The 27,766-nt window shown below is 42.3% G+C and overlaps 1 protein-coding gene across 10 annotated transcripts in view; it reads right to left on the reverse strand.

The window, feature by feature from the left end:
* The window catches only part of SHANK2 (SH3 and multiple ankyrin repeat domains 2), a 672,686-nt gene that overhangs the window by 57,616 nt on the left and 587,304 nt on the right, over positions 1-27,766 (reverse strand). For 4 of the 10 annotated variants that reach the window (XM_077286978.1, XM_077286977.1, XM_077286976.1 and 1 more), the window contains 6 exons: positions 14,070-14,205; positions 11,455-11,535; positions 9,838-9,858; positions 5,576-5,706; positions 3,399-3,510; positions 1,363-1,383 (listed from right to left, as the gene is read on the reverse strand). In XM_077286978.1, coding sequence (XP_077143093.1) covers positions 1,363-1,383; positions 3,399-3,510; positions 5,576-5,706; positions 9,838-9,858; positions 11,455-11,535; positions 14,070-14,205 — 502 coding nt within the window. Of the gene's footprint in view, positions 1-1,362; positions 1,384-3,398; positions 3,511-5,575; positions 5,707-5,943; positions 6,004-9,837; positions 9,859-11,143; positions 11,156-11,454; positions 11,536-14,069; positions 14,206-27,766 lie in introns of all 10 variants that reach the window. The other 6 variants (XM_077286980.1, XM_077286971.1, XM_077286973.1 and 3 more) reach the window with 6 other exon arrangements.

The raw sequence follows: 27,766 nt of genomic DNA on the forward strand, positions 1-27,766 counted from the left end.
CAGGTATTATTATACCAACTTTCTTTTTTTGTTTGTTGAGATTTTGTGAAACCTTTTCCTCGGAGTGTACAATCTGCAGTCAGACTCCAACAGCAATTGTGGATTTCCGTCTATAGTATGTGAATTTATGCTGCGGATTTCACTCTTTGCTATAGAATCTGCAATAAATCTGCAGCATTTCCACAACATAATCTGTAGCAACTCCGATATTTTACCACAGAAATTTCGGCGTTCATATCATGAGTCTGTTGTACATAACGTACAGCTCCGCTCACATTTGCATCACTGCTCCTCTAATAACGCATCCATGGGCAGACTGCGCCTCGCACACCCTAAACTTGGCTGCACTTTCCCTGCTCGACACTTTTTTGATAAAGGGCAATTAATTCTTAGTGTATCACGTACCGTATGTGGAATGGTACATGGAATGTGTTATCAGTCTACTACATGAGTAAAACTGCATTGTGCTTGTATAAAAAAAAAAAAAAGCAAACTTGCGACTTACCATTTTTCTCTGTTTTTAAGAAGGAGGGATTTTTAAGTCTATTGTGTGCTGCTAATCACCTGGGTTACTGGCCACCTCTGCCGTTTCAGAGGTGGTCGGTTTCCAAGTCAATAAGCACACATTTCATGCATGCTTTATGCCTTAGCGCTGCTCTGAGACCGACAGGATTGCTGACTCCTGTGGTCCTCCGATGCTTTCTCTGCTTACATCACGGGAGACTGCTCAGTTGATACCAAACTGGCCAGGACTGTATCTGCAGGAGCGCACTAGCCCCGTCCAGCCCCACAGCCAGGGGAATGGTGCGCTCCGGAAGATTAATGATAAAACCTCTTTATATCAGGTTTATTTTGAAGCATCTCTTATATGACTAAATTCTGATATCATTCCTCAGAAATCCTGCACAATGGACCAACAAACGAGCTTTGCTGGTGTGTATATTTGTATTGCACAGGGCTTTCCTGGGCCGGTTGGGGCAGGGTCACACAATTGAGACTTATAACAAGACCTTTCCAATACAGTCGGGCAATGGTTTGGTTGTGTAAGGTTTAGAATGCAGGGCAGTGTATATGGCGCTGAAATAAAACCCGGGGTGCAGAGGAGTGGGATGGTGGGTGCAGAATGATCCGAATGCTCTGGTGCATGAACTCCAGTAAGTGCACATAGCTGTAAGCATCACTGTGTGGAAAAAAACAAAACCAAACAAACCACACACGCACAAGGTAATGAGAGGCATTAATGGAACTTGCCAATAATAAACACTAATTACAGCCTGCAAATAAAACAGCAGAACATGCAAATGAGACGGTAAGACGAATCCGAGTATAATTGCACATCCTATAGTGTACTATGCTACTAACCTGACAGAGTGATTCTGCTGTCTGACAAAAGGAAATCACTTGTTAATTATGCAGAAAATCATTTTCCATTTTCGCTGCCTAGTCATGTAGCATTAGATTATACAGTATTATTTCAGCTTCAAACAGTGCGATTCATTTACTAACTGCAGATCTGATGATAGATGGAAGGAAACCGCGAAACACAGACACAACAACACAAGCAGGGAGAGCATGGCGCAGCCCAGACACAACCTGCAACCTTCACGGCTTGTGTCCATTGACATTGATGGGCGTCTCTGGTTTGGTCGATGTCTCTAGTCACGTTTTAAGGCGCTTTAATTGGTCAAGCCTTGGCTTACATGGTAGTTTCCTATAGATGGCATTAGTCAGCTAATTTGCATACATTTCCCAGGAATCATTGCCTACTCATTATGACTCTCCGCAAGGAGAACAAGTATCTTCCAAGCGCTACAAAGGGCGCAAAGGCTGCGCTACAAAGGGCGCAAAGGCTGAGCTACAAAGGGAGCAAAGGCTGAGATACAAAGGGCACAAAGGCTGAGCTACAAAGGGAGCAAAGGCTGAGATACAAAGGACACAAAGGCTGAGCTACAAGGAGCGCAAAGGCTGAGATACAGAGGGCACAAAGGCTGACCTAATGGGGCATCATCTCCACAATTGTTTCTCTATTCAGTACGTTCCCCCATGGATGTCCATTGATTTATATGAGTGGACTCCACTGTTTAGGGATATGACCAATGGTAATAACCAGGGCTTCCTGCAATGGGGCCCTTGTGATCAGTATGTCTCTTAGGGACCCAATCAGAGATAGGGAAAATCCTTTAAAATCCTGCAACGTTGCTACTAATTCTGGGTGTGCACTGATGGCTAGTAATAGGGGCGGCAGAAGAAGCAGGGACACATTGACCACGAGGCCCCGTTGACATATAAGATGACAATGGCATTATTATGGGTGGGACCCATTGAAATGTTAACATCGAGGCCCAGAAGCTTCTGGTTTTGACTCTATTATGTCATCTCCAGTATTAGGTGACACCATGGAAACTACAGGATACTACTGTAGTTTCAGAAAAGTTTCAGAAAGCCCCTCTTCCCTGGCTGCAGTTTATTGTAACAAACTGTACTTTACTCCCCCTCCCCAGGTCCAGCATTGAGTCTCCACTGCTGCTCCCAATATCTGTTGTCTGCAGCGCTGATGTCCTGTCAACAGCACTACAGCAATTAGTGAGCTCAGCGGTTTGGCATGAGAGCTGCTGAGCGCACTGACTGGCTGCAGTGCTGTCGGCATGACATCAGCGCTGCAGACAATAACTAGTATCAGGATCAGCAGCGGAGACTCAAGGAAGGGGGGAGGGTACAGAAGTTTAAAAAGAAAAAACTGCAGGAGGGAAAAGAGAAATCCCCTTTAAGCTACATTTATATTTTCTGGCCATGTGGGTTCAGTTTGTGCACAAAAGAAAAAATTAGCGAACACCATGGACAAAAGTTGTAAATTCTGTTGTACGTAGAAGGTTTTTGAGCACCTGCCCCATCCTGACATATTCTATAGAATTGTTTAGCCCCCCGTTTACAGTTATCCCTGCGGACTGTACATGTCTTGCTTTCATGGGTCTGAATTACTCTTCTGTAACTGCATAAAAATTTTCCAAACAGGCCAGCTTGCAAATGTATTTATTATTTAAAGAAATAATTATCTCCGTTATCTCCTGCCTTTTAATGTTCATTATCCCATCCACCAAACCCATAAAAAGATAAACTGCATAATGGCACAATAATTTATATTGGACAAGATTTGGTGTACGTTTTGGATTCATGGGTCATTTTAGTATTTATCAAATTTGCAAACTTGTAAATCCTCTTCCAGAGCATAGCCCGGTACATTTAGAAGATGAAACGGAGATCCCCTGAGCAACAGAAACACCATCACCGTTCTACCCATGATATTAAGGGCAATGACGTCATGCAATGGTCGCCAAGTTGGAGCATAAAGTTAATTACAAAGTGCACATAGAACACACAAAGCAGAACACGTCTCTTACCTATTGATTTTTGCCTTCGCATAGTGCCACGAGGTATACCCAGAAAAGGACCATGGGGGATTCCTGGAACAGTGGGCGGGATAACAGCGATACCCTGCCTATCATACATAGACTAAAACAGAATAAAATAAAAGACAGCTCATGGAGGCCCGAAAACACACATGGCAAAATGACAATTAATACAGAGGATAATAATACAATAAACAGAACATCGCCGCTCCTGTGTGTACATATGTCCTGCACAGTCATGGCCCAAGTCCAGGTGGCGAGACCATACACAGTGCCACAGTGCTTTCTGCTCTCTAATGGTCGGCAGCTAGCATAAGCCTCATGGATAACATTCTGCAATAAGGCAATTCTACACAGGTGATGTACGGCACAAGCCATTGGTAACATATGTCAGTGGGATATATACCATACTTAGGAAACATTTAGTTTTTCAACTTTTACAAAACTGACGTCACTTTCTTTTGTCCGCCATCGACCGTCAAATGAGATCTTCTCATTTTGTGCAATTAGGCTATGTGTACACGTCAGGAATCTTTGCAGAAATTTCCTGACCCAAACCGGACTTTTTCCGCAGGAAATCCGAAAGCGTGTTTTGCGCGGTTTTTTTTTTTTGCAGATTTTTCGCGTTTTTTTCCCCGGAGCTTCTGCAATGCAATATATAGCGGCAAAAACGTGAAAAATCCGCAAAATTAATGAACATGCTGTGTTTTTTACCGCGATGCTTTTTTCGTGGAAAATATAATCAACATGTGGACAAAAATTGCGGATTGCATTCTATTAATAGGATGCTTAATGGATGCGTTTTTTTCGCGGCTTTATCGCGTTTTTATAGCGAAAAAACGTGAAAAATCTGGAACGTGTGCACACAGCCTTAAAGTAGAAGAATTATGTCCATAAGCTAGTGCCGATGAACAATACACAAGTGTTTGTTTAATGGCTCATTCACAGGAACTGATTCAACTGGGTTGTGGACAGAATGAGAAGATTATTCTGTTCTCCTACAATTCACATATTCTTTACATGGGGCAATGAGCTGCCAATGATGATGTTGATTTTTCTGCCGACATAGACTATCATACTTTGTCGGCTGATTTGCGGCATATTTACACAGACCGATAAATTGGAATAAGCCTTTGAACAATCATTTGCTGAATTATCAGCCCCCGAAAATGGACCTGCAGAAATGATCTACTAAACATTACGGATGGTGAAGGAGAACTGGTGCCATCTATGCTTTTGAAACAACTAGGTTCACACCATGAAAATTTAGCAAAATGGAGAAAATTGCTAATAATGAGTAGAGATGGGCCAACACCTGGATGGGCGGGTTCGGCCGAACAGTTACAAAAAGTTTGAGTTCGGGTACCAGAATAGTACCCGAACCCGGACCCCATTCACTTGAATGGGGGGGGCGAACGTCCAGTGTTTGCTGTGCTGAAATCATCCCCGCCGGTCAGAGAGCTGCAGTTCCCACACTGTCTAAAGACAGCGTGAGCGCTCAGCGGTGATCGGAGGTATAAAGTTTACCTCCTGTCACTGGTGTCAGCTGATGGGACAACTGCTCCCATCATCCGACACCTGCTGCCACTAATAACAGCGAAAGCAGGAGCGGCGGATGGGAGTATCTTTAAAAAAAAAAAATGATGGGAGCAGTTGTCCCATCAGCTGATACCAGTGACCGGAGGTAAACTTTATACCTCCGATCACAGCTGAGCGCTCACGCTGTCTTTTGACAGCGTGGGAGGCGCAGCTCTCTGATTTCACCGCCGATCAGAAGCGGTGTTTGCCGTGCTGCCATGCACATGACAAACACCCGGTGTTTGGGCAGTCGAACCCAAACAGTAACGCGGACTTGCTGGTGAAGTCTGGGTTCGCCCATAATAATGAGCCCTTCCAGCTCTTGGAAAGCTTTGTTTCACCTGTAGATTAGGCCTAAATTTTGCCCCCAATCATTAAATTGGGCCATGTATATCCACCATAAGAATATAGGTTGTGGCACTATCTTCTTTCTAAATTTTAGCTATCATTCTGATTTCTATCTACTAAATAATCATTCTATAAAGTATTGTGCTCTTTCCTGGGTAGACCTTCATGTGGCCTTCACGAGCCTTCAATGTAGTATGTCTAGACTTGGTGCATTGGTGTCTAACATGCTCTCTCCTACTCACATTTGTTTCTGTAACAGGGGGGAAGCATCTACTGGATGGACGCTGTTTAATCGTGGCCACCCTAGAGTCTAATGGCACGTTGTCCACAGGTCTTAAAGGCTTTGATATGGGGGTAGAGTCCTCCGCTTTATCTGCAATACAAATCAGAAGTGCACGATCCATCAGGGCCCTTTATATATGAGGCTGTCAATGCTTTCTAGATTTCAGGCTTTAAAAAATAATGTTCTTGAAAATAGAAGAAAAAAAAATAGTGATAATTCCAGGCACTGCATGATCAGCATACTCGAGGCATGCAAGCAGAACTGAGCTGCCATGATTGGCGCTGCATGCATGGTTGTATTAGAAGCCTACATGCAGGTGACCATTACTTAGTGAAACGCGAATTACAATCCTCCTCTTCAAACACTCAACATCTGACAGCTGAACATCTACATAGAAACACAGAGAAAACCTTTAGCATAGACATTCCTGGCAACAGGCTGTATTCCTCCTGAGGTGTGCAAGTGGTCAGTTGTGTCTGCCCCCCTGAGCTTTGCATGTGGTTGATACTACAGACCCGCATTAAAGGGGTTGTCTCACTTTCAATCTTCAGCACTGCTGTGATGCCTCCCGGGCTCATGCTTGTCCGGGGGACTATGTGCTTCTGATGACTGACAGTTCGAGACGGTGACATGCTGGAGCTGCAAGCCAGAATTGTGCGCCTACCCATGCTGCAAGCAAAGGCATCTTTGCAGCATCAGAGGACCGTAGAGGCACCAGGGATGGCCGGGTCCAACGAAACAGCCATCTTCACAACAGCCTTTGCAAGCTGTATAGCAAACAACCTGCAAGAGCAGGCGTCTTGCTAAGAAACTGGCCACCTCTGAGGTGGCCAGTAACTTCAGAAATAAGCTGTAAACTATAGAGTTAGAAATCCTTCCATTCTTGAGAATAGGGAGCATTTTTAACAAGATGTAAAATTGCAAAGTTGCTTATTTTTTACAAGCACTTTGCAATTTAACTAAGATGGACACCCCTATAAATACAATGGTCCCGGTGAAACTTTTAATCTCTTCACATAGTCTGGCATATAGTCATGGCACCTGGTGTAAGGGTTGCCTCCTCGCCTTTTAGGATTACTTGTTGGATTTCCTCTTCTTTCTTGATTTTCAATTAAATCCTCAGACATTACAGAGGAGTTCTCGTCTCTCCTGACAAGTCCGTTTTAGTAACTATTTGGATTTTAAACAATCCTAGCTAATCTTTTCTCAGATAACTGCATTGTACCGTTCCTCTTCTATTACTCATGGAAATGTATGAATAAATTGACAAGTAGGGTGGTACTCCTTAGGGATCTGTCCATGCACACTTGACACTGACCAATTATTGATCACGCGCAGACTTTGTAGAGACGCGCACCTCTGACAAAGCAGGTCAACGTCTTCATAAATTTCCAGGAAGAGTAACAGAGTGATAGCACAACACAGAGGTCTAAGGAAATCTGCTCCAGAATTGGTAGATCATGAAATAATAATAGTTATTACTATACAGATGTGACAGGAGAACAGACAAGTCCCCTTTATTAAAAATACTTCAAAAGAGAGCAAGAAATATCGCCTAGTAATATGGCATGCTTCAAAAACAGCACACATCCAATGTAGAGAAACAGAAGCATTTAGCCACGAATATATAAAAAGGATTTCCTTTATTTAAATATATCCTTCAAACAACATATACATTTTTCATTATTAATAAATTAAAAATGGGGTAAAGCTGCACAGAAAAAACCACCGCCAAATATCACAGAGATGACAAGTAAATGATAGGATGCCGAAAGTTATATTCCTAGGAGTAAATATAAATATTGTTCACCCAGTATTGCACCTATCCTGTGGCGAAACGCGCGTCCGGGTTGAGTCACCGCCACTTCTCGCAGGTAATTGACTCTTTATATTTGCACTCCCATGCTCTTATAAGTCAGACTTCTTTAGGGCACTTGAACCCTAAATCTGATATTTATCACTTTGATACCACAAAGGTTATGTAGGCAGTGAATAAAGATCTAGGCTTCTAGTGCATTTGTGCAATCCATATTATAGGACATACTGTGGAATAGGTGCAATACTAGGTGAACAATATTTATATTTACTCCTAGGAATATAACTTTCGGCATCCTATCATTTACTTGTCATCTCTGTGATATTTGGCGGTGTTTTTTTCTGTGCAGCTTTACCCCATTTTTAATTTATTAATAATGAAAAATGTATATGTTGTTTGAAGGATATATTTAAATAAAGGAAATCCTTTTTATATATTCGTGGCTAAATGCTTCTGTTTCTCTACATTGGATGTGTCCCCTTTATTAAAGCTCCTGTTTGGACACCATTGCAGTATTGGAAAAGTCTTCTCACTAGTCCAGAAGTCGTCTCGAGGCCAAGTATATATGTCCAGTCACCTGAGCACGAGATGCAGCTTTGGTTGTATATTCCATCCATTGTAATCCCCATTATATAATCTGAAGCCTGTCTCAATCGGTCCAGGACAGTTTGAAACATGGGGAAAAGCTTATTATATATTGTGGTCAGGCCATTGTGATTATATTGATGAGGGATCTGAAGATGGTGACCACATATGTACCAGACAAGTGTCCATGTCAATCGTCTGCCTGATATTGATTTACTCTTGACCTGATCGCCACTCGTCTGTCTTCACCGGCGTTTTGACTAGTGACTCTGATATGGGACGTATTCTTGTAATCTCAGCGAGTAATGGAAGAAGTTCAGTGAATATATAGTGAAGCTTATCTCAGCCAAGCAGAAAGCAAAAGTCAGACGACTCTCGGGACCCGAAAAGGGTAGTATCTGAAAAGGATAGCCAAAACTGAAGGAGGCAAAGACAAGACGGCTTATATTAAACCTCAGTCAGGCAGAAGCTCTAAGAGAACCGAGATCAGAGCCGACTTCTCTATACTCTTGATGAGTCGCATTCAATTCCAGTAAATGCAGATTTATTTATTTTTTTAAGATGTCACTGATGTCGTAGTTAGTAATAGCATTATGTAAGGGTTTGTTCATCTGGTTGAGGCTTGGAACACTTTGCATCCCAATATTTATCGCATCCCTGAAGGCAGCGAGGTGGTGACTGGCAGTGAACATTGCTGACTTTCAGCATTAGGCTGTAACTTTTCATCGAAAATCCCTTCAGTGCTCTAAGATTGTGTATGCAATATAAAGCCTGAAGGGGAATGTTCCCGAAGATGCTGATAAATGCAGCACCAATTATGTGTCATGAAAGAAGACGTCAGCATTAATATCAATAGCGCTGACACTATGAACACGCAATAGGATGGGGGTGTGAATACAGTGACTTGCTGTCAAAATAATGTAAGGTTCATGAGTGATATTCCCTATTATTATTAGCCTCAAAGCAAGTCTTAAGTGTAAGTGAACCTATGGAGTGCCATGAAGGGTTAACCCAATTGCTCATATATCTCTGGCAGTCCGTTAGTCATGGAATGGAGCGGAGGTGCAAGCATTCCACTTCTGCTGGGGTCTCAGGATTACATATGAAGTTACTGGTCAAAAAACAGCTAATTATTCCATCAAAATGATCATCACTAGATGTGAAGGGACTTTCATGCGAATATCCACAATTTACCATAATGATATTGTTCACGATACAGAGCTCCAAATATAAATCGTAAATACAGGCTTCCTGCTGCCACCACCAGGGGGCGCTGGTTTGTAAACAGAGTGCAGTATGCTCCCTCTAGTGGTGGCTGCAGGTAGCCTGACCTGTATTAGGAAATCTGTCAGCATGGAACCTAACCGTGATTTACAGCTTTCCTGTATGAGCTTGCAGACAGATTCTTTTCTCACAAAACTCTCACTGCTTCCCTGCTCTATAACATGCCGCCTGCCGACTGGGCTGAATTTTCATAGTGACAGTCTCATTTCAATATACCATATTTGCTGAGGATTTGGAGCTCTGTACCAGATAAGCAGTGCTGACTGTTCTTTTGACTGAAACCTTTGGGAAACTCTGTTCCAATCTCCTGTATGCTATAAGCCCCCACAGTATATGCTTTACCCAGTTTTTTTTTTGCACAACTCAGGAAAATAAGTGACTGTTACTATTTTCAGGAAGCTGCAAACAAGATACAGTAGATGCCATAGACACGATATTAGAGGCATCGTAGGCTGACAGTATACACTAACACAACTGCTAGTAAGGAAAAAGCACGACAGGTTAGTTTTAGGACAGAACATAGCAGTCTCCCTTACCCTTCTTTTTCCGAACTGATGCTTGCAAGTAGAAAGAAATACGGATTGTCAACATGAAGCACGTGAAATACAAAATGCTCATACACAACATCATGTATCATCCATATCTCTGTATTAACCGCAACCTTCATAATGTGACATTGTCATTTATCAACCACTTTATTGGCTTTTAAATGAGGATTTTAATCCCAAACCTCAATGGTTGTTGTCACATGAAAGGACACAATAATGCGCAAGTACAAACGTAATAAAAAAAGGGTGTTTATCACCGACGCGTCAATCAATCTCCTCCTAGGCGCCACCTTGCGATGGGGTGAAAGGTTGGACTCGCATCTGTCACCTATACAGTGGATAGGTGGTACATCATTCAGGCTGCAATGCCCCAGTAATTAAATTAGTCTTATGTGGGAGCCACAATTGGATTCTTGTTGTATTTTTCGGTGGTGATTTACAAAAAAGGACAGGTCAGGCAGCACAAAAATGTAGGCCCCAATACAGGAGCTGCTTGACTCCAGCAACCCCCGTACGTCCTTCTCACACGAGGTCTTGGTTACAAAACTCAAGTACATTTTCTACTCCTTTGTTTCCTCGGGAATTAAGAAGGCAATAAACAAACGTGGAATGGAGCCTCACAGTATGCACATAAGCAATGCTTTACCTAATGTAATGCTGTCTATGTACATGGTAATAACCTGGTCCGTAGGAGTGCTCTTTACAACCATTGTGTACAATGACCCCTTATAGAAATACTTACCTTACCAACCCCTGCCACCCCCATGCTGACGCTTCCCACTGGTCCTTATTCACAGTGATGTTGGCATCTGCGGTAAATCTGCACAGGACCAGCAGGGGATTGATAAGGTAATAATCCTTTTAATATTTTGGACCATTGGAATTGGTTATATATATATATATATATATATATATATATATATATATATATATATATATATATATACACATATATATATACACACATATATATATATATGTATATATATATATATATATATATATATATATATATATACACACACATATATATATATATATATATATATATATATATATATATATATATATACATATAATTACAGAGAACCTCCTTATAAGGCTTGCCTGGACATGCTGGGAGCTTTGGTTTAACATTAGCTGTAGCCAATGGTCTGCAATACTGGCAGCTGTTATCAAAGGACAAATCTTATCCATCCATGTAGGTGACACCAGGACAAAAAAAGCAGGGGTGAGTGCACCATTCATGGGTCTGGCAGGTTGATGATGCCCAGGAGGGTGTCCCACATCTTACCTTTATCCACTGCTGAGAATGCCCAAGAATTCAAGATGAGAGAAAAATTAGAAATATAAATGGTGGACTCGGGGAAGAAAAAAAAAAATGTCAGACTGGGCAACATTGCAGGATAGGTTTTTTTTTTTTTTTGCGGGCAGTAAATGCACTTTGCAAACTGAAAAACAGACTCATGCAAAAAAAAATAAAAACTTATATGTATGTCAACATAAATACCACGTGCATCATTCCCAGGACGAGCATTAAAATTCTTGCATTTAAAGCATACTCAAGCTCCAAGACTCGGCATGCCAATACAGTAACGCCCTTACCAAGTTCTTCCAGCTCGGAGGTCATAGATTTAGACCGCAATGACAGTGCAGTGGTGGGAGCCCGCTTTGGAGGTGGAGGGGCTTAGCATTAGAAAGAAGGATATATACAAATCAATGACCATGTGAATAAAAACACAAAATGACAAGAAAATCATTAAATAGCCCAAAACAACAAGATCCCAATCATTATCCCGGGTGTATGGACAGAATACCAGCTTCAGTGTTTGGCTCAATGGTCAATCATGTCCAGCTTAGTACTTTGTATACAGAATACTTAAGGGAAGAAATAGAGGTCTTATTTACCAAGAAATGGCATCTCTCGTGTGCATAGGTTGTGCCTGGTACTAAATCGTATTACCATTCATGTGAGAGCGCTACCAAACACAGCCTATGGCAGAGAGTGGCACTGTTTCTACAAAAAATCGGCACATTTATCACAGCACTACTACAGGATGATAAGACGTGCGCCAGCCTAAAACATCACTCACTCCATGCCAACAATTATATATTTCCATCCTTAATATATTTCTAACTTTGATCCGAATAAGAGCCACAGAGGAGAGCGGCTACAATGGGGGTTTCTCACCTAAGTGCAGTATACCGGCAGTCTATAGATATCAGTGAGAGCTGTGTAATGTTTCACTTCGCCTGCGGAGGTGCTGCAGGGGAATTACACACTTGAGAGAAGTTTCTCCACAGTTGATCACTGAGGTTCCCAGCGGTGGGACTATCCTATAATCATCGTATCACAGAGGGGTCCTTCTGACAATAAGAATGTCATAGGCATCAACCTGCTATGTATAAAAGCCGTGTAGCGAGTTTGTGATTTATGCACTACTTGTTTCTAACCTTTTATTATTATGTTACATTAATTTCTGTTTATAGACAGCAGTGCAATTTGGAGCTAAAATGAGTTACAATTAAGGTTTATATGTCTAACTGCAGATGGGAAAAAAACAATGAATGTCCCATAGGCATCTGCAACATTTTGAAAATCTGTGAGTGTAAATTCAGCCATTGAAAATTTGAGGTCCGGATTCTGCACTTCCAATGTGCAGCGAATTACGATATGGGGCATTGAAAACCCCAATCCCATGAGGAAGAAGCACCAGCTGGATGAATATTTTAATTTGCACCTCACTCATTCATTAGTGGAAATGCCACTGATTTTCAACAACGTTCACCCCTTCAATGCACAGGGTGAAATGTGCTAAACCACCAAAAAAATCTGCAAGATGGCATTACATGACACAACTTTTACAAAGGAATCTGTCAGCAGGATTTCTCCTCCTCCCCCAAACTATTTACCAGGTGATTATGGACTTGTCTGTTTGTGTATAGACGTGAATAAAGTAACTGTGGCTTTTTCAGGAGTTAGATAAATCCTTGGATAATGTTCTCATGCTTCCGGCTGGCTGAGGAAAGGAAAGTACCTAAAACAAGCCTGTGTAGCGTCAGGAAGCAGTGTACTGCACAGCTACATGCACTGAAGACAGGAAATCGTGTGTTGCTAGACATCATACACTAGAAAAACCAGATAAGCTGCAAGAAGAGAATTCTTATTTGTGCGCTAAGAACAAGTCGTGATATTGTGATGGCGGCTCAGCCCACGGAGACCTCTTTGTGCAGAAACATGGCTGCAAATCTTCCAGAATTCCAAAACTATAGTGTATGTTGGTTATCATGGTGTTAGGAGAATTGGGTTCGTGATGGCCGGTTCTCAATGTGCACAGAAAAGTGTGATAATTACAGTCATCTGTTTAGTACATGCAGTATTAAACCCTTGAGCTCAGAATGTAGGCTAAGGTGATGGAAAATACAAAAGTGCCCGTATTAAGGTTCTGTACAGACGGTTCTGTCACACAATCTACTAGTCAGAGAATCCCAGAAGGGAGGACAACATGGCACACGGCTTCATCCATGGTCAGAGAGCTGCAGGAGCGAGCACGCCATGTGCTGATGACCGGGCGCTCTGTGGTGGTGTCCGGCTGGGTTTGCAGTGGGTAAAAATGGGATAATATTGCATGCTGTGGCAATGAAGAAATTATTTCCCCAGTGTCTCCTGTGCATATTAGCTTCTCGTCCTGGATCAGCGCTATTATCCATTTCTGGCTTAGAAGACAAGCTGCATGTTTCTACTAGTTGCCATAGTGAATTTTACAGAAAATAACTTTAGGAACTAAAATTGAAAAATAAAACAAAATAACAGCGAAAAGAGAAAAACAAAAATCACGGTTCAATTAAAGAGCATCTGTTGTGGGTACATCATGGGGACGGCCATATTGTAGGTTTGTTCATGAAAATACAGCAGTGAATTCTTCAGGAAAGTGATATCACCGCTACATTGACAACATCCTTGATGTTATATTTGTCTTGTGAGTCTATGGCTGTAGAGCAGTGGTCTCCAACCTCTGGCAAGCCAATGTCTGGCCAGGGATGCTGGGTATTGTAGTTGTAAATCCACAAGTTGGAGACCACTTTTCCACCCACGTGCATTAGTCTATTCACTTCACAGTAAACCCTGAGGATATCCGGACAATATAAGCTTGTAAAGTCACAGAACAATACCTGCATGTCAGACACACCTAGGGGTAAAGTGTCGAATAGGCCTGTACCTTTCTTCCTGGCTGTATCATCCGGGTCTAGACTCCTGGTCACCGTTACCACTTTGAGGACGAGGTGATTGCCCCCATGCCTGATCATGTTGACCACTTGACGATGTCCAACTTTAACAACATTCTCATTGTTTACCTGCAGAGAGACGAATATTCATACATTAGTACATACAGTACATATACAGATTAGGTGTGTGGCATTCAGATACTGTTTTTATACATTGTTGTCCCCAATTACTCCAAGACCCCAAACTCTCAGACTTTCAACATGATCTTCAAAGAAGGGCCGGTCTTGAATTGTTATCTATAGAAATCATGATGGCTGTCACATCAACATGATGACCTCCCGGGGTTCAATATCCTTCGACGTGTCATGCCATAGATTAAGCAAGAGAAGGTTAAAGCACGCATCAAATAACTTAGCTATAGCAAAAAAACGCCCAAACTGGAAACATGATTTACATGCTCAAGTGTGAACATACAAAAAAAAATAAAAATTCATGGTGGTCACAAAAGTATCAGACTTCTCTACATATAGCTTATATCTATCAGGAGGTAACTATCATTTCAAGACAGTGGGTGGACAGTTTCTATGCTCCGATCACCATCTTTGCCTCCTTTTAAAAGTCACCAAACAGGAAGAGGTTATAAAATTAAGAAATAATTCCTCCTTGTATCCCAGCTGTTCTAGCATCACCGTTCTGGTGGTCACCAATGTGGGTGATAACCGGGATGTCGTAAAGGCAGGGACCACCAAAATGGCAGTGGGCTGTACATGGTGCCTTTAGTAAAGCCAGGTTTCAGCCCTAAACCAACAGTCTAATCTGTGACGTATGGACTTTGCAGATGACTGATTTGCAGGTCAGGCTACATTTGTTTTTTCAAGTCTCTTATTACAGTAAATGCTGTTTATTAGCGGCCTTCTAAATATTGTGCACCACCTCTAGCACATCACAGCCCAGGGCCAGACCCCACACTTACAACAACATATTGCTATATTATTCCTATGGAAATGTTCGGTGGATTAAGTAGGTTTCTCCATCAAATGTTAAATAACATCACTCCAGATAATGATGCCAACAGATGGCTCGCTGCAAAAGCAATTTATCACTTTTCATAGCCAGGAACTCACGTGTTTTATTAATATTCTGTAGATTTACGAGATAATGATGATCTACATGAAAATACAAGCAAATGTTCAATTGCTTCTTTATTACCTTTATTGAAAAATCACTCTATAGAGCGCTGTGCGATTATCTCTCAGAGAATTACTGAGGGTGCCTGCTATTATCAACATTATCACGATCCTTGAAATGTAAATTATTTAATGGCACTGTGCATCAAGACAGTGACCGATACAAGCTGTGTGTGTAGATGACACTAAGACTGTGTACACACGGTGTCTTTGATGCGGTTTTTTTTCAGCGCGGAATTGACCCAAAAATGCTATGGAATCCTTATGCCAGCGAAGTCAATGAGAATCCTGGATTGCTGTGCACATGATCAGGATTTTTCCTTTCAGGATTTGCTGTGTGTTTAAATCTGCAACATGTCAAGTCTTTGTGCGTTTTTGCCTACGTTTTTGGCACATTGAACGCACAGGAGAAAAAAAAAAGCATGCAAAAAAAAAAAAAGGGTGTTTCCTGCCAAGAGATGCAGACATTTCTGCAAATTACTTAACGTGCGCACATAGCCTAAGGCAACAAGTTAAAGGCGTTGGACACCTCTGACGTGAAAGAATGATTTTTTTCATGTTAGTAGAATTCTGTAATTTTCATTCTCTCTTGATATGCAACTCAGCAAGATAAAGGACTTAAGGTACCTTCACACTGAACAACTTAACAACGATAACGATAGCGATCCGTGACGTTGCAGCGTCCTGGATAGCGATATTGTTGTGTTTGACACGCAGCAGCGATCTGGATCCCGCTGTGACATCGCTGGTCGGAGCTAGAAGGCCAGCACCTTATTTCGTCGCTGGATCACCCGCTGACATCGCTGGATCGGCGTGTGTGACGCTGATTCAGCGATGTCTTCACTGGTAACCAGGGTAAACATTGGGTTACTAAGCGCAGGGCCGCGCTTAGTAACCCGATGTTTACCCTGGTTACCAGTGTAAATGTAAAAAAACCCCAAACACTACATACTTACATTCCGGTGTCTGTCGCGTTCCCCGGCGTCCGCTTCCCTGCACTGTGTCAGCGCCGGCCGGCCGTAAAGCAGAGCACAGCGGTGACGTCACCGCTCTGCTTTCGGGCCGGCGCTTACACAGTGCAGGGAAGCGGACGCCGGGGAACGCAACAGACACCGGAATGTAAGTATGTAGTGTTTGTTTTTTTTTACATTTACACTGGTAACCAGGGTAAACATCGGGTTACTAAGCGCGGCCCTGCGCTTAGTAACCCGATGTTTACCCTGGGACTTCGGCATCGTTGGTCGCTGGAGAGCTGTCTGTGTGACAGCTCTCCAGCGACCAAACAACGACGAAACAGCAACGCTGCAGCGATCGGCATTGTTGTCTATATCGCTGCAGCGTCGCTTAATGTGACGGTACCTTTACAGTCCGGAACAGTAGTGGACAATTTTTAATGTAGACTGATTAGAAAGTTGCTTAACTTTGCATTTAAATGACATACATCTCCTTGAAGGCCTTTTGGATGGACTACAATGCAGATTGTGAGCCTGGCTTTTTCCAAACCTCAGGGTCTGACCTAACAAATGCTGTTCTTGATAAGGGGCAAAAATTCCCACAGACACCTCCACAATCTTGCAAAAATTCTTTCCATAAGAGCGACTTTATATTAATGTCTATGAAGAAAAATCTCTATAGAATGAGAGGTTAGAAAAGCAAGGTGAAATGTGGTGGTGGCCCAAAACTCTTGTCCATATAGTGTATTTATGAAATAAGGTTAACGCCTCGTATGTTATATGTTATAAATGCTCTTTGCATCTATCATCTCAAGGGGAAGCAATTACTGTAGGGGAACCAGAGCAGTTAATGCTTTTCTGCTGCAAAATCTGTACCAAGCGCTTCCAGCTATTGTGCATCATTTATAGTCCTGGGGTGGGAGAGAAGTAATTATGCTCCAGGGTTGGGGAGCAACTGACCCCACTGACTGCACCCAAGACAGAGACAGAAAAGCAGCATGATGAAAATACATAGTAAACTTGGAGATATGATGATTGCCAGTAATTAGGCAGACAATGATGGCTCTGCAGAATATGTTCCTACTCTACCAGAATGTCAGGGCAGCTCCACGAAAAAAGGGGGAACCTGCCAGACTGACAGAGTATGCAAATTTCCAAATCACTGTAGAATCTTCACCTTAACCTCCTCTCAGAAAGCTGCAGCCCCAGAAGTTTTCTTACATTGATAAAAAGGATAGAAACACAAAGTGTGGCCATAGTATGACAGTCCGTATGCAAAAAGAAAATAAGTGCACACATACTGTAAAGGTTATGGTGCTAGCTAACAAGGATCTGCTCTGGAGCACTCATTACATAAGACAATGAAAAACAAAAACAAGACAAATGCATTTGTGAAAATGATTACAGACAGCACAATCCAAGTGCGGATGCAAATAGCAAGCGTCAGTGTGGAAACAACATATAGTGCCTCTAGAAAATCCTGGGGAAAAATTACCAAATATCCAGAGCCACTCTAGAATCAGATAAGGCACATAATTCCGGTGCTGTAATGAACGCTGGATAGAGACTGATCCTATTGAATGCAATAGGCGCGTTCCTATCTGTCCTAGAAAGGTGCTGGTCAGGGATCAGAATTACAACATTTGATGTAAAATTGTAATAGAAGGGGAAAAAAAAACAACAAGAAGTTTTGCAAAACAACACGGCTGGACACACTACAAAATAATCAGCTATAGCCTCGAGGTTACACATGATCGTCAAACTATTAAATATCACAAACATGTAAAAGTTGCATATAAAACATGGACAAACTTATAAATCAGTGATGGAGAACCTTTTAGAGACCGAAGGCCCAAACTGCAAAACAAAACCCACTTATTTGCTGCAAAGTGCCAGAACGGCAATTTAATCTAATACCTCAGTATTCAGATTAGAAAAACAACTCATACATTAGCGAGCTATACAGTCTATAGCAATGAGCTTGTAAGCGCTGCACTCCAAGTCTAGATTCTAGTCACCGATTGCTGTGGAGGTCTGCTCTTGAGAATGGAGAGGATTTTTAATCAAAATTAAAATTGATAAGTTAGTTGTTTTTACAAGCTCTTTGCAATTATAACCCTTTATCATGACGAGAATAACCCTTTAAGCCAGGGATGTCAAAGTTAAAATCTTGCACAAAGTCACGGGCCAACTTTGATATTTGCTAAAAAAAATGTTTACAATTGAGGAAGTTTTTCCTTATCAAATGAAACTATTACATTTTGGAATTATAGTGGAGTAATGTAATATGTTATGCAAGAGCAGTAAAAAGCATGTGGCCCAATGGCCTAATTTAAATAAGTAATAAAGGATAAAAACCTTCAATAAAACAGAAAGTATGATGCAAACAAAAGTGCTCCCAAACACAGTGCGATACCCCCACAGTGAACTCCTCCACACACACAGTATGATGACCCTACTGTACCCCCCTCCCTCAGTTCACCCAGCAAAGAATGGTGACCCCATCATAGTAGGATTCTCCAATTGTAATCCCCACACAGAACTCCATACAGTATAATGGGCACAAAAAGTCCTCCATACAGTACAATGGCCCCACAAAGTGCTTCATACTTTGATGGCCACACATAGTACTCCATACTGTTCAATGGCCCCACATAGTACTCCACACTGTATAATGGCCCCACATAGTGATCCATATTGCATAATGGCACAGCATGATGCTCCAAACTGAATGTGCCCACATAGTGCTTCATACTGTATAATGACCACACATGATGCTCCATATTGTATAATGGCTCCACATGGTGCTCCATACTGTATAATGGCTCCAAATGGTGCTCCATACTGTATAATGGCCCACATGGTGCTCCATACTGTATAATGGCCCCACATGGTGCTCCATACTCTATAATGGCCCCACATGGTGCTCCATATTGTGTAATATACCCACATAGTGCTCATACTGTATAATGGCCTCACATTTAAAAAAATAATAATAACTACTCATCTCTGCCCATTCCAACGCTGATCTGGTCTCTAAATATATCACAGTCCTACCTGTGGGCACTCGCGCTATCTCCTCAGAACTAGCGCCGCCGCCACTCTCCTCAGCCCGCTCGCCCTCTCCCTAATCACTAGCCACTCTCCTAGGCCCATGCATCATCCCCTCCTCAGCATGCGCGCAGACTGATGAGGGCACGTGGCCTGATGGGACGGTGCGCGTGCAGACGAGAGTGGCCACATCACTAGTGATTAGGGAGATGGCAAGCGGGCTGAGAAGTGGTGGCGGCTCTAGTGCTGAGGAGATGGCGCGTGTGCCCCCTCTGACACACATGCCATAGGATCGCCACCACTGATATAAATCATACAGTGGCATGTAAAAGTTTGGGGTGGAATGTAAAAGTTACAGGGGAGGTAAAAATTTATGTTATTGTGAATAGTTAAACAAATTAAAGATGAAATAATCTGTAAAAAGGCCTAAAGGTAAAGATGACATTTCCTTTGTATTTTAGGCAAAAAAATATATAATTTTTTCTCAACTTTTTCATTTTAAAAATTACAAAAAGGAAAATGGGTCGATGCAAAATTTTGGGCATCCTGCTTGGTTAGTACCTGCTACCTACTGCAAGTATAAACGGCTTGTAAACGCTTTCTTGTAGCCAGGCAACAGTCTTACAATTCTTGTTTGAGAGATTTTCCTCCATTCTTCCTTAGAGAACTCTCCCAGTTCTGTGAGTTTCCTGGGCAGTCTTGCATCCTCTGCTATTTTGAGGTCTAGCCACAGATTTTCAATGATGTTCAGATCAGGGGACTGTGAGGGCCATGGTAAAACCTTCATCTTGCGCCTTTTAAGGTAGTCTATTGTGGATTTTGACGTGTATTTAGGATCATTATCAATTTGTAGAAGCCATCTTTTTAACTTCAGCTTTTTACAGATGTTATGTTTGCATCAAGAATTTGTTGAAATTTCATTGAATCCATTCTTCACTCTTCCCGTGAAATGTTCATTGTGACATTGGCTGCAACATAACCCCAAAGCATGATTGATTCACCCCCATGCTTACTGGTTGGCGAGATGTTTTCCTGAAATTCTGAGCACTTTTTTCTCAACACATACCTTTGATCATTGTGGACACAGAGTTCTTTTTTATCCTCATCGGTCTACAGGACTTGTTTCCAAAATGCATCATGCTTGTTTAGATGTTCTTTTGCATACTTCTGATGCTGAATTTTATTGTGAGGAAGCAGGAGAGGTTTTCTTCTGATGACTCTTCCATGAAGGCCATATTTGTGCAGGTGTCTCTGGACATTAGAACAATGTACCACAACTCCAGAGTCTGCTAAATCTTTCTGAAGGTCTTTTGCAGTCAGGTGGGAGTTTCGATTTGCCTCTCTAGCCATCCTATGAGCAGCTCTCACTGCAATTTTGCTTGGTCTCCACTGTTCCTGGTACAAGGAACAAGGTTAGAGGAGGCTGGGTTTTTATAATGCTGGGAAATTTGCATCTCCCGGCCTTTCCTAATGATTATAGTAAATAAGCCATAACCCAACAGGCTAATTAACCCCTTCCTGACATCGGACGGGATAGTACGTCCGACGTCAGGTCCCCTGCTTTGATGCAGGGCTCCGCGGTGAGCCCGCATCAAAGCCGGGACATGTCAGCTGTTTTGAACAGCTGACATGTGCCCGCAATAGCGGCGGGTGAAATCGCGATTCACCCGCCGCTATTAACTAGTTAAATGCCGCTGTCAAACGCAGACAGCGGCATTTAACTACCGCATCCGGCTGGGCGGCCGGAAATGACGTCATCGCCGACCCCCGTCACATGATCGGGGGTCGGCGATGCTTCAGTATTGTAACCATAGAGGTCCTTGAGACCTCTATGGTTACTGATCGCCGGTAGCTGTGAGCACCACCCTGTGGTCGGCGCTCACAGCACACCAGATTTTCTGCTGCATAACAGCGATCTGATGATCGCTGTTATGTAGCAGAGGCGATCGAGTTGTGCCTGCTTCTAGCCTCCCATGGAGGCTATTGAAGCATGGCAAAAGTAAAAAAAAAAGTTAAAAAAAATGTGAAAAAAATAAAAAAAACATAAAAGTTTAAATCACCCCCCTTTCGCCCCAATCAAAATAAATCAATAAAAAAAAAATCAAACCTACACATATTTGGTATCGCCGCGTTCAGAATCGCCCGATCAATAAAAAAAAGCATTAACCTGATCGCTAAACGGCGTAATGAGAAAAAAATCCGAAACGCCAGAATTACGTTTTTTTGGTCGCCGTGACATTACATTAAAATGCAATAACAGGCGATCAAAAGAACGTATCTGCACCAAAATGGTATCATTAAAAACGCCAGCTCGGCACGCAAAAAATAAGCCCTCATCCGCCCCCAGATCATGAAAAATGGAGACGCTACGAGTATCGGAAAATGGCGCAATTTTTTTTATTTTTTTTTTTAGCAAAGTTTGGAATTTTTTTTCACCGCTTAGGTAAAAAATAACCTAGTCATGTTAGGTGTCTATGAACTCGTAATGACCTGGAGAATCATAATGGCAGGTCAGTTTTAGCATTTAGCGAACCTAGCAAAAAAGCCAAGCAAAAAACAAGTGTGGGATTGCACTTTTTTTGCAATTTCACCGCACTTGGAATTTTTTTCCCGTTTTCTAGTACATGACATGGTAAAACCAATGATGTCGTTCAAAAGTACAACTCGTCCCGCAAAAAATAACCCCTCACATGGCCAAATTGACGGAAAAATAAAAAAGTTATGGCTCTGGGAAGGAGGGGAGTGAAAAACGAATACGGAAAAACGGAAAATCCCACGGTCATGAAGGGGTTAAGGTTTGAAACCTTGGGCAAAGTTATTTGAGAACACAAATCTCCAAGGGTGCCCAAACTTTATCATTGGCCCATTTTCCTTTTGGTAATTTTTAAAATGTAAAAAATGACTTTTTTTATTGTTTGTTTTTTTGCCTAAAATTCAAAGGAAATGCATCATCTTTAACAATAGCCCTTTTAGAGATCATTTCATTTTCAACTGGCTTAACTTTTGACAATAAGTCATTTTGACCAGAAGTGCCCTAACTTTTGCATGCCACTGTAGCAACCCATGGAATAAAGGTAAAGTCATTTGTATCACGCCGTAAATGGTGCACTTGTATCTGTCATTCAGCTTAGTAAATAAATTTAGTGACGTGGGCTCGGACTGGCCCATGGGGTAATGGGTAAATCCCTCCAGTAGGCCTCTGTGCAGGAGTTGGCCCCAAACATGAGCAGCCGTTGGCTCAATAAACTTGATTCATTATGTGCAGACAAAGCAGAATCTCATCATTTAATTAACTAAACAGTACATTATTATATAGAAGCAGAAGTACATTTTTGGATAATGAAATATTTGCATGGAGCAGGACAGTGGACATCGGAGTCCGTGTTACTGGTGGGTTCTTGACACCTAGTCCGACACTCTACATCACTACACAGTGGGTTTCACCACTATCTCACCCCGCTGAGCCTCAGGCGGCTTTACTACCAGCTCTTCCTAGGATCGAGATTGTTTTCCTCCGTGATTGTATACTTTTCTCTATTTTCTGACTGACCCATTATTGTGGGTACAGATATCTCACATAGTCCACAGAAAACAAGGCCCCAAAGATATTCATAGACTTCCATGGGAGAGAGATGTTGGCTGCTCTGGGCAGAGGTCAATGAGCAGGGAGGGAGATGCCGGAGATCTGTGACATCACGTCTTGTGAAAAGTGGATTTACTTTGATGGAAGTGTGTTGTGGGTATTCTCTGTGACCTGCAGGGAGGAGGAGCGGGTCAGCCATTACAGCACCCATATGCTTCTATGAGAGGGTGTTGTGGGCATGCTTTATGACCTATGCAGGGAGGAGGGGGAGGCGAGCTGTGACATAACCTCTTTATTTCTATGAAAGGGTGTTGTGATCATACTCTGACGTATGCAGACGTGGTGGTGCAGGGAGGAGGGAGAGGTGAGCTGTGGAATCCTATATTATTGTGTAGATGGTGGATCCTGTGTTATCTATATAGAGTTGTTATCTACTATTGTAAAGAAGTGATTTCTACAGAACAACCTATTCCGGGGGTTTGTGGTCAGTGTCAAATTGCAACTATTTTTACTATAGTTATAATAATATGGAAACTTCTGGTAAGTTTTTGGTGACTGTTTGTACTTTTTAGTTATCATATAAAGTATCATTAGAGACTGGGTCATATCACTCTTCCCTTTAAGGTTTTTGTGTTTGTTCGCTGTACAGCAATGTGACATTTATGTTTTCTATGTCCTGAGGCCCTGAAACCTGGACAGCACTAAAAGGGGCAGCCTAGAGGGACACATACAGTTTCCTGGTAAAACCAGCTTCAAAAGCAATTACAGAACATAGCTGCACTCACTTATGAAGGTGGTCTGCGCTTACTCCAGGGGCTCATAGTGCAGAACAAACCTCTTCTTCAATCAATCAATACAGCGTTACTAGGAACTGCTCTACCTCCCTCTGCAACCTCGTAAATTAATTATACCCAAATCTTAATTGGCAAACGACTGTCACTTATCATGTCTCCTGCGCGTTATAATCAGATGGTCCAGACTTACAGATCTTGTGAATATGGCTGGTTAGCCCGGAGCATCTAATAACAAAATATGACGACTGACCCCTCTGTAACAGGCAATTCAGAAGCTCCAGACAGAAATGGGCCCTTATATTGTGAGGCCAACTTCAGGAGGAGAATGGAATTTTGTGCTAATTGTGCACTGTAGTAACTATGCCATATGTAGATATCCACATATCATACAAGTGGTTTTATAATGCGTGTAGATGTCCATGTCAATCAGCTGCAGCTAAGCCAAGTGTAATAATGTTATGTAATAATGTTATGTACTAACGTAGGCTGTGAACAGGTCCTATCTTCGAGGCTGGATTCCAGCAGTGCTTTCAGTGGCAGCAACAACTTGTTGAGGTTTGGCTGTAAAACACCTGATTTATAAAAGTTGCAATGGCTTTTAGCTGTATTAGAAATTAATAAAAAGGCTTGCTTATTATTGATGAGCGCTTGGCTGCACTGAAAACCCTGACCACTAACAACAAGCGATTTGCAATAAATATTCAATAATCTAGCTGTGAGATCCAGGCCTCAGAGGTCATTTAGTAGAATCCGCTGGTCACTTCAGCATTTCCCTTCTGTAATAGTCAATGGGTTCATTGGGCATTCTGAGTGTGTGTCGTGTAGATCTGTTACATCATAGAATCCATCGTATTTCTATTAATGTATCTGTCAATTTATCGCAAAAATAGAGCAGCATGCTACACAATTTTTTTTTTTTGTTCAAGCATCCAACGCAGATGTGAACCTAGCTGTGGATGACTTCTTGAAGCAGGTCATCATCAAATGTTTATGTAACAGCATAAAATCTTGCTTGTTTTTTCCTTTTGAGGTTGACCGATGCCTTAAGGGGTGTTCTGCTTTCCTCCAGGTAAATAGGGGGAATTCTCACACTAAGATCTAAGATTTTTTTTTCCACTGTACTATCCAAACCTCATATGACTATCCTATCCCTAGGATATGGACACCTTTTTACAACAGACTTTTTTATTAATAATTTTAGTCTTCTTCAGCCTCTATATATCACTGTGCATAACGGATGGCAGAATGTGTTACCAGTGATACATCAGTGAGTTCACTCTCTGGTGTGTAAGTCTTACTTCTCTACTGAATCTTCTTCGAAACCGGTTTACAACCACAAAAGCGGAATACAGATAGGAAACAGCCTGCTGCGAGACGCTCGCTGACTGGTTCATTGGTAACTTATTCTGCAACCTGATATGTACAATGATATATAGTGGTTGAAGAAGTCAAACGCTCCAACATTTTTAATAAAAAAGGAAAGGGAAAAATGCATGAATTTAAGTACAAACAAAAATGCTCCTTAGGGCTCTTTCACACATCCTGATATATCCAGTACTGGAAAACCAGTGCCGGAGATATCCGTGTACATGTGGCAAACGGTTGCTACACGTATTAAACACATCAGTATCCCACATACCAGTGCCTGGTAATTAGTGGTACAGGTTGTGCTGTTCCCCGGCGCTGGCTGCTAAAGACAGCTCTCATCATTCTCACTTGCTCGCACTGCAATCAGCGCTAGCAGAGGAGAATGTGGAGAGTTGTATTCAACGAATAACAGATAGGGCAGGCAGCGGCTGATGAGAGTATTTATTAGCCTCCGCCTGCGCTTTAAATAAAAATAATAAAAAAAAAAAGACATGGAGTTTCCCTGTATTTTGATAACCATCCAGGGGAAACTGACAGCTGCGGGCTGCAACCCTCAGCTGTCAGCCTTAGCAAGGTTGGTTATCAAGATTAGAGGGGTCTCCACGCCGTATTTTTAAATCATTTAAATAAATTAAAAAAAAGCGGTGGGGCCCCCCATTTTTACCAAGCTATAGTAGACAGCTGTGGGCTGGTACTCTCATGCTGGTAAGGGGCCATGGTTATTGGCCCTCACCAGCCTAAAAATAGCAGCCTGCAGCTGCCCAGAAAAAGTGCATTTATTAGATGGACAAAATCTGGAGCTTTGTCCGGCTCTTCCCACTTGCTCTTTGGCGGTGGCAAGTGGGGTTCATATTTGTGGGGGGTGATGTGACCTTTGTATTGTCCGGTGACATGAAGGTCACTACTAATCTCATAGTTATATTGTAAATAAACACAACCAGAAGTCCTTTGTTTGAATTAAAAGCAAAACACATGTTTCCTTTTTTATTTAAAAATATCAGTTATACTCACCTAAAGCCTATTACATTGAAGCCATGGTCTCCTGTAATTAAACAAACTGTGCCAAGATGTGACCGTCCAGGCTGAGAACCACTCATGAATGAACTGTGTGAACTCACTGACTTTTTCTCACAGTTCTGAGGTCACTGCAGTTCAGCCCGGCTGGGAACGCAGCCTCAGTGACATCGATGAGTCACCTGGTCACTGATGCTGAAGATCGCTGCTGTTCAATCCACAGTGGTTCTCAGCCTAAACAGTTGCATCTTGGAGCACCGTCCAGGTTGAAAACTGTTTATCCCCAGGATTACTGTGTGGGACAGCACGACAGAGAGGTGAGGAATATGGTTGTTTTTTTATTTTTGTCTTATCACAGGAGTCGAGGGCTTCAACGGAATGGGCGTTAAGTGAGTATATCTGTGTTTGTTATTTTAAAATAAAAACAAAAGTGTTTTTTTTTTCCAATACAGGAGTGTATACTTGATGTGTGTTTATTTACAACAAAACTATAGGATTAGTAATGGAGAAGTGTCTTATAGACTCCTCTCTGTTGCTAAGCCATGGGCTTGCTGTCACCGGACAATACAAAGGTAACATCAACCCCACAAATACGAACTACATGCCACCGCCACAGGGCAAGTGGGAAGAGCCGGGTAAAGTGCCATAATTGGCACATCTAATAACTGTGCCTTTTCTGGGTGGCATTGGGATGCAATTTTAGACTGCAGGGGCCAATATCCATTACCAGCCTGAGAATACCATCCCCCAGCTGTCTGCTTTAGCTTGGCTGGTTGTCAAAAATGGGGGGACACCATGTTGTTTTTTAAAATTATTTAAATAATTGAAAGACGGTGTGGAGACCCCTCTATTCTTGATAACCAACCTTGCTAAAGCTGACAGCTGAGGGTTGCAGCCCCCAGCTGTCAGTTTTGCCTGGCTGGTTATCAAAAATACAGGGGAACCACACGTCATTTATTTATATCACAGGTGGCGGCTCATGAACACTCATCAGCAGCCACCTGCTCCTGCAGTTATCAGTTGAATACAACGCTCAACATTTTCTCCTGCTAGCGCTGATTGCAGTGCGAGCAGGGGAGAATGAGGAGAGTTGTCTTCATCACCTGGTACCGAGGAACAGCGCAAGCTGATTCCCAGGCGCTGTTATGTGTCACTCACCCTATTTCTTCAAATGTGAGAATCCTTTAATCCATAAATAGAAATGATCCAGACACGGTGCGGTACAGGCTAGGGCAAAACATTAAGGGAGGGAGCGTGTGGAGACAAGACTGACGACGGCCGTTTCGCGCACAGGCGCTTCTACGGGTCCCAACTCACATGGACCCGTAGAAGCGCCTGTGCGCGAAACGGCCGTCGTCAGTCTTGTCTCCACACGCTCCCTCCCTTAATGTTTTGCCCTAGCCTGTACCGCACCGTGTCTGGATCATTTCTATTTATGGATTAAAGGATTCTCACATTTGAAGAAATAGGGTGAGTGCTATCTTTTATACTCTTCGATTTGCATCTGGACATGTTACTGTTGGACTAAAAGCACCTCCCCACCTTCATAGTAAGCGCATTCCGCCCAGCCCTGAGGACTCGTATCCGCAGCTGTGTAAATTGGCAAAAAGTGCTTTCAGTGCCGGTCACCCTTTTTTCTCTTGGTCTACAGCTGTTATGTGTCATACTGATGACACAGATGTTATCCGTGTGTCATTTGTGTGCACATGTGCGGGATATTTTACGTCCTGTGCTGCTGT

Source organism: Ranitomeya variabilis, chromosome 2, assembly GCF_051348905.1.
Source record: "Ranitomeya variabilis isolate aRanVar5 chromosome 2, aRanVar5.hap1, whole genome shotgun sequence".
Classification (NCBI taxonomy): Eukaryota; Metazoa; Chordata; class Amphibia; order Anura; family Dendrobatidae; genus Ranitomeya; species Ranitomeya variabilis.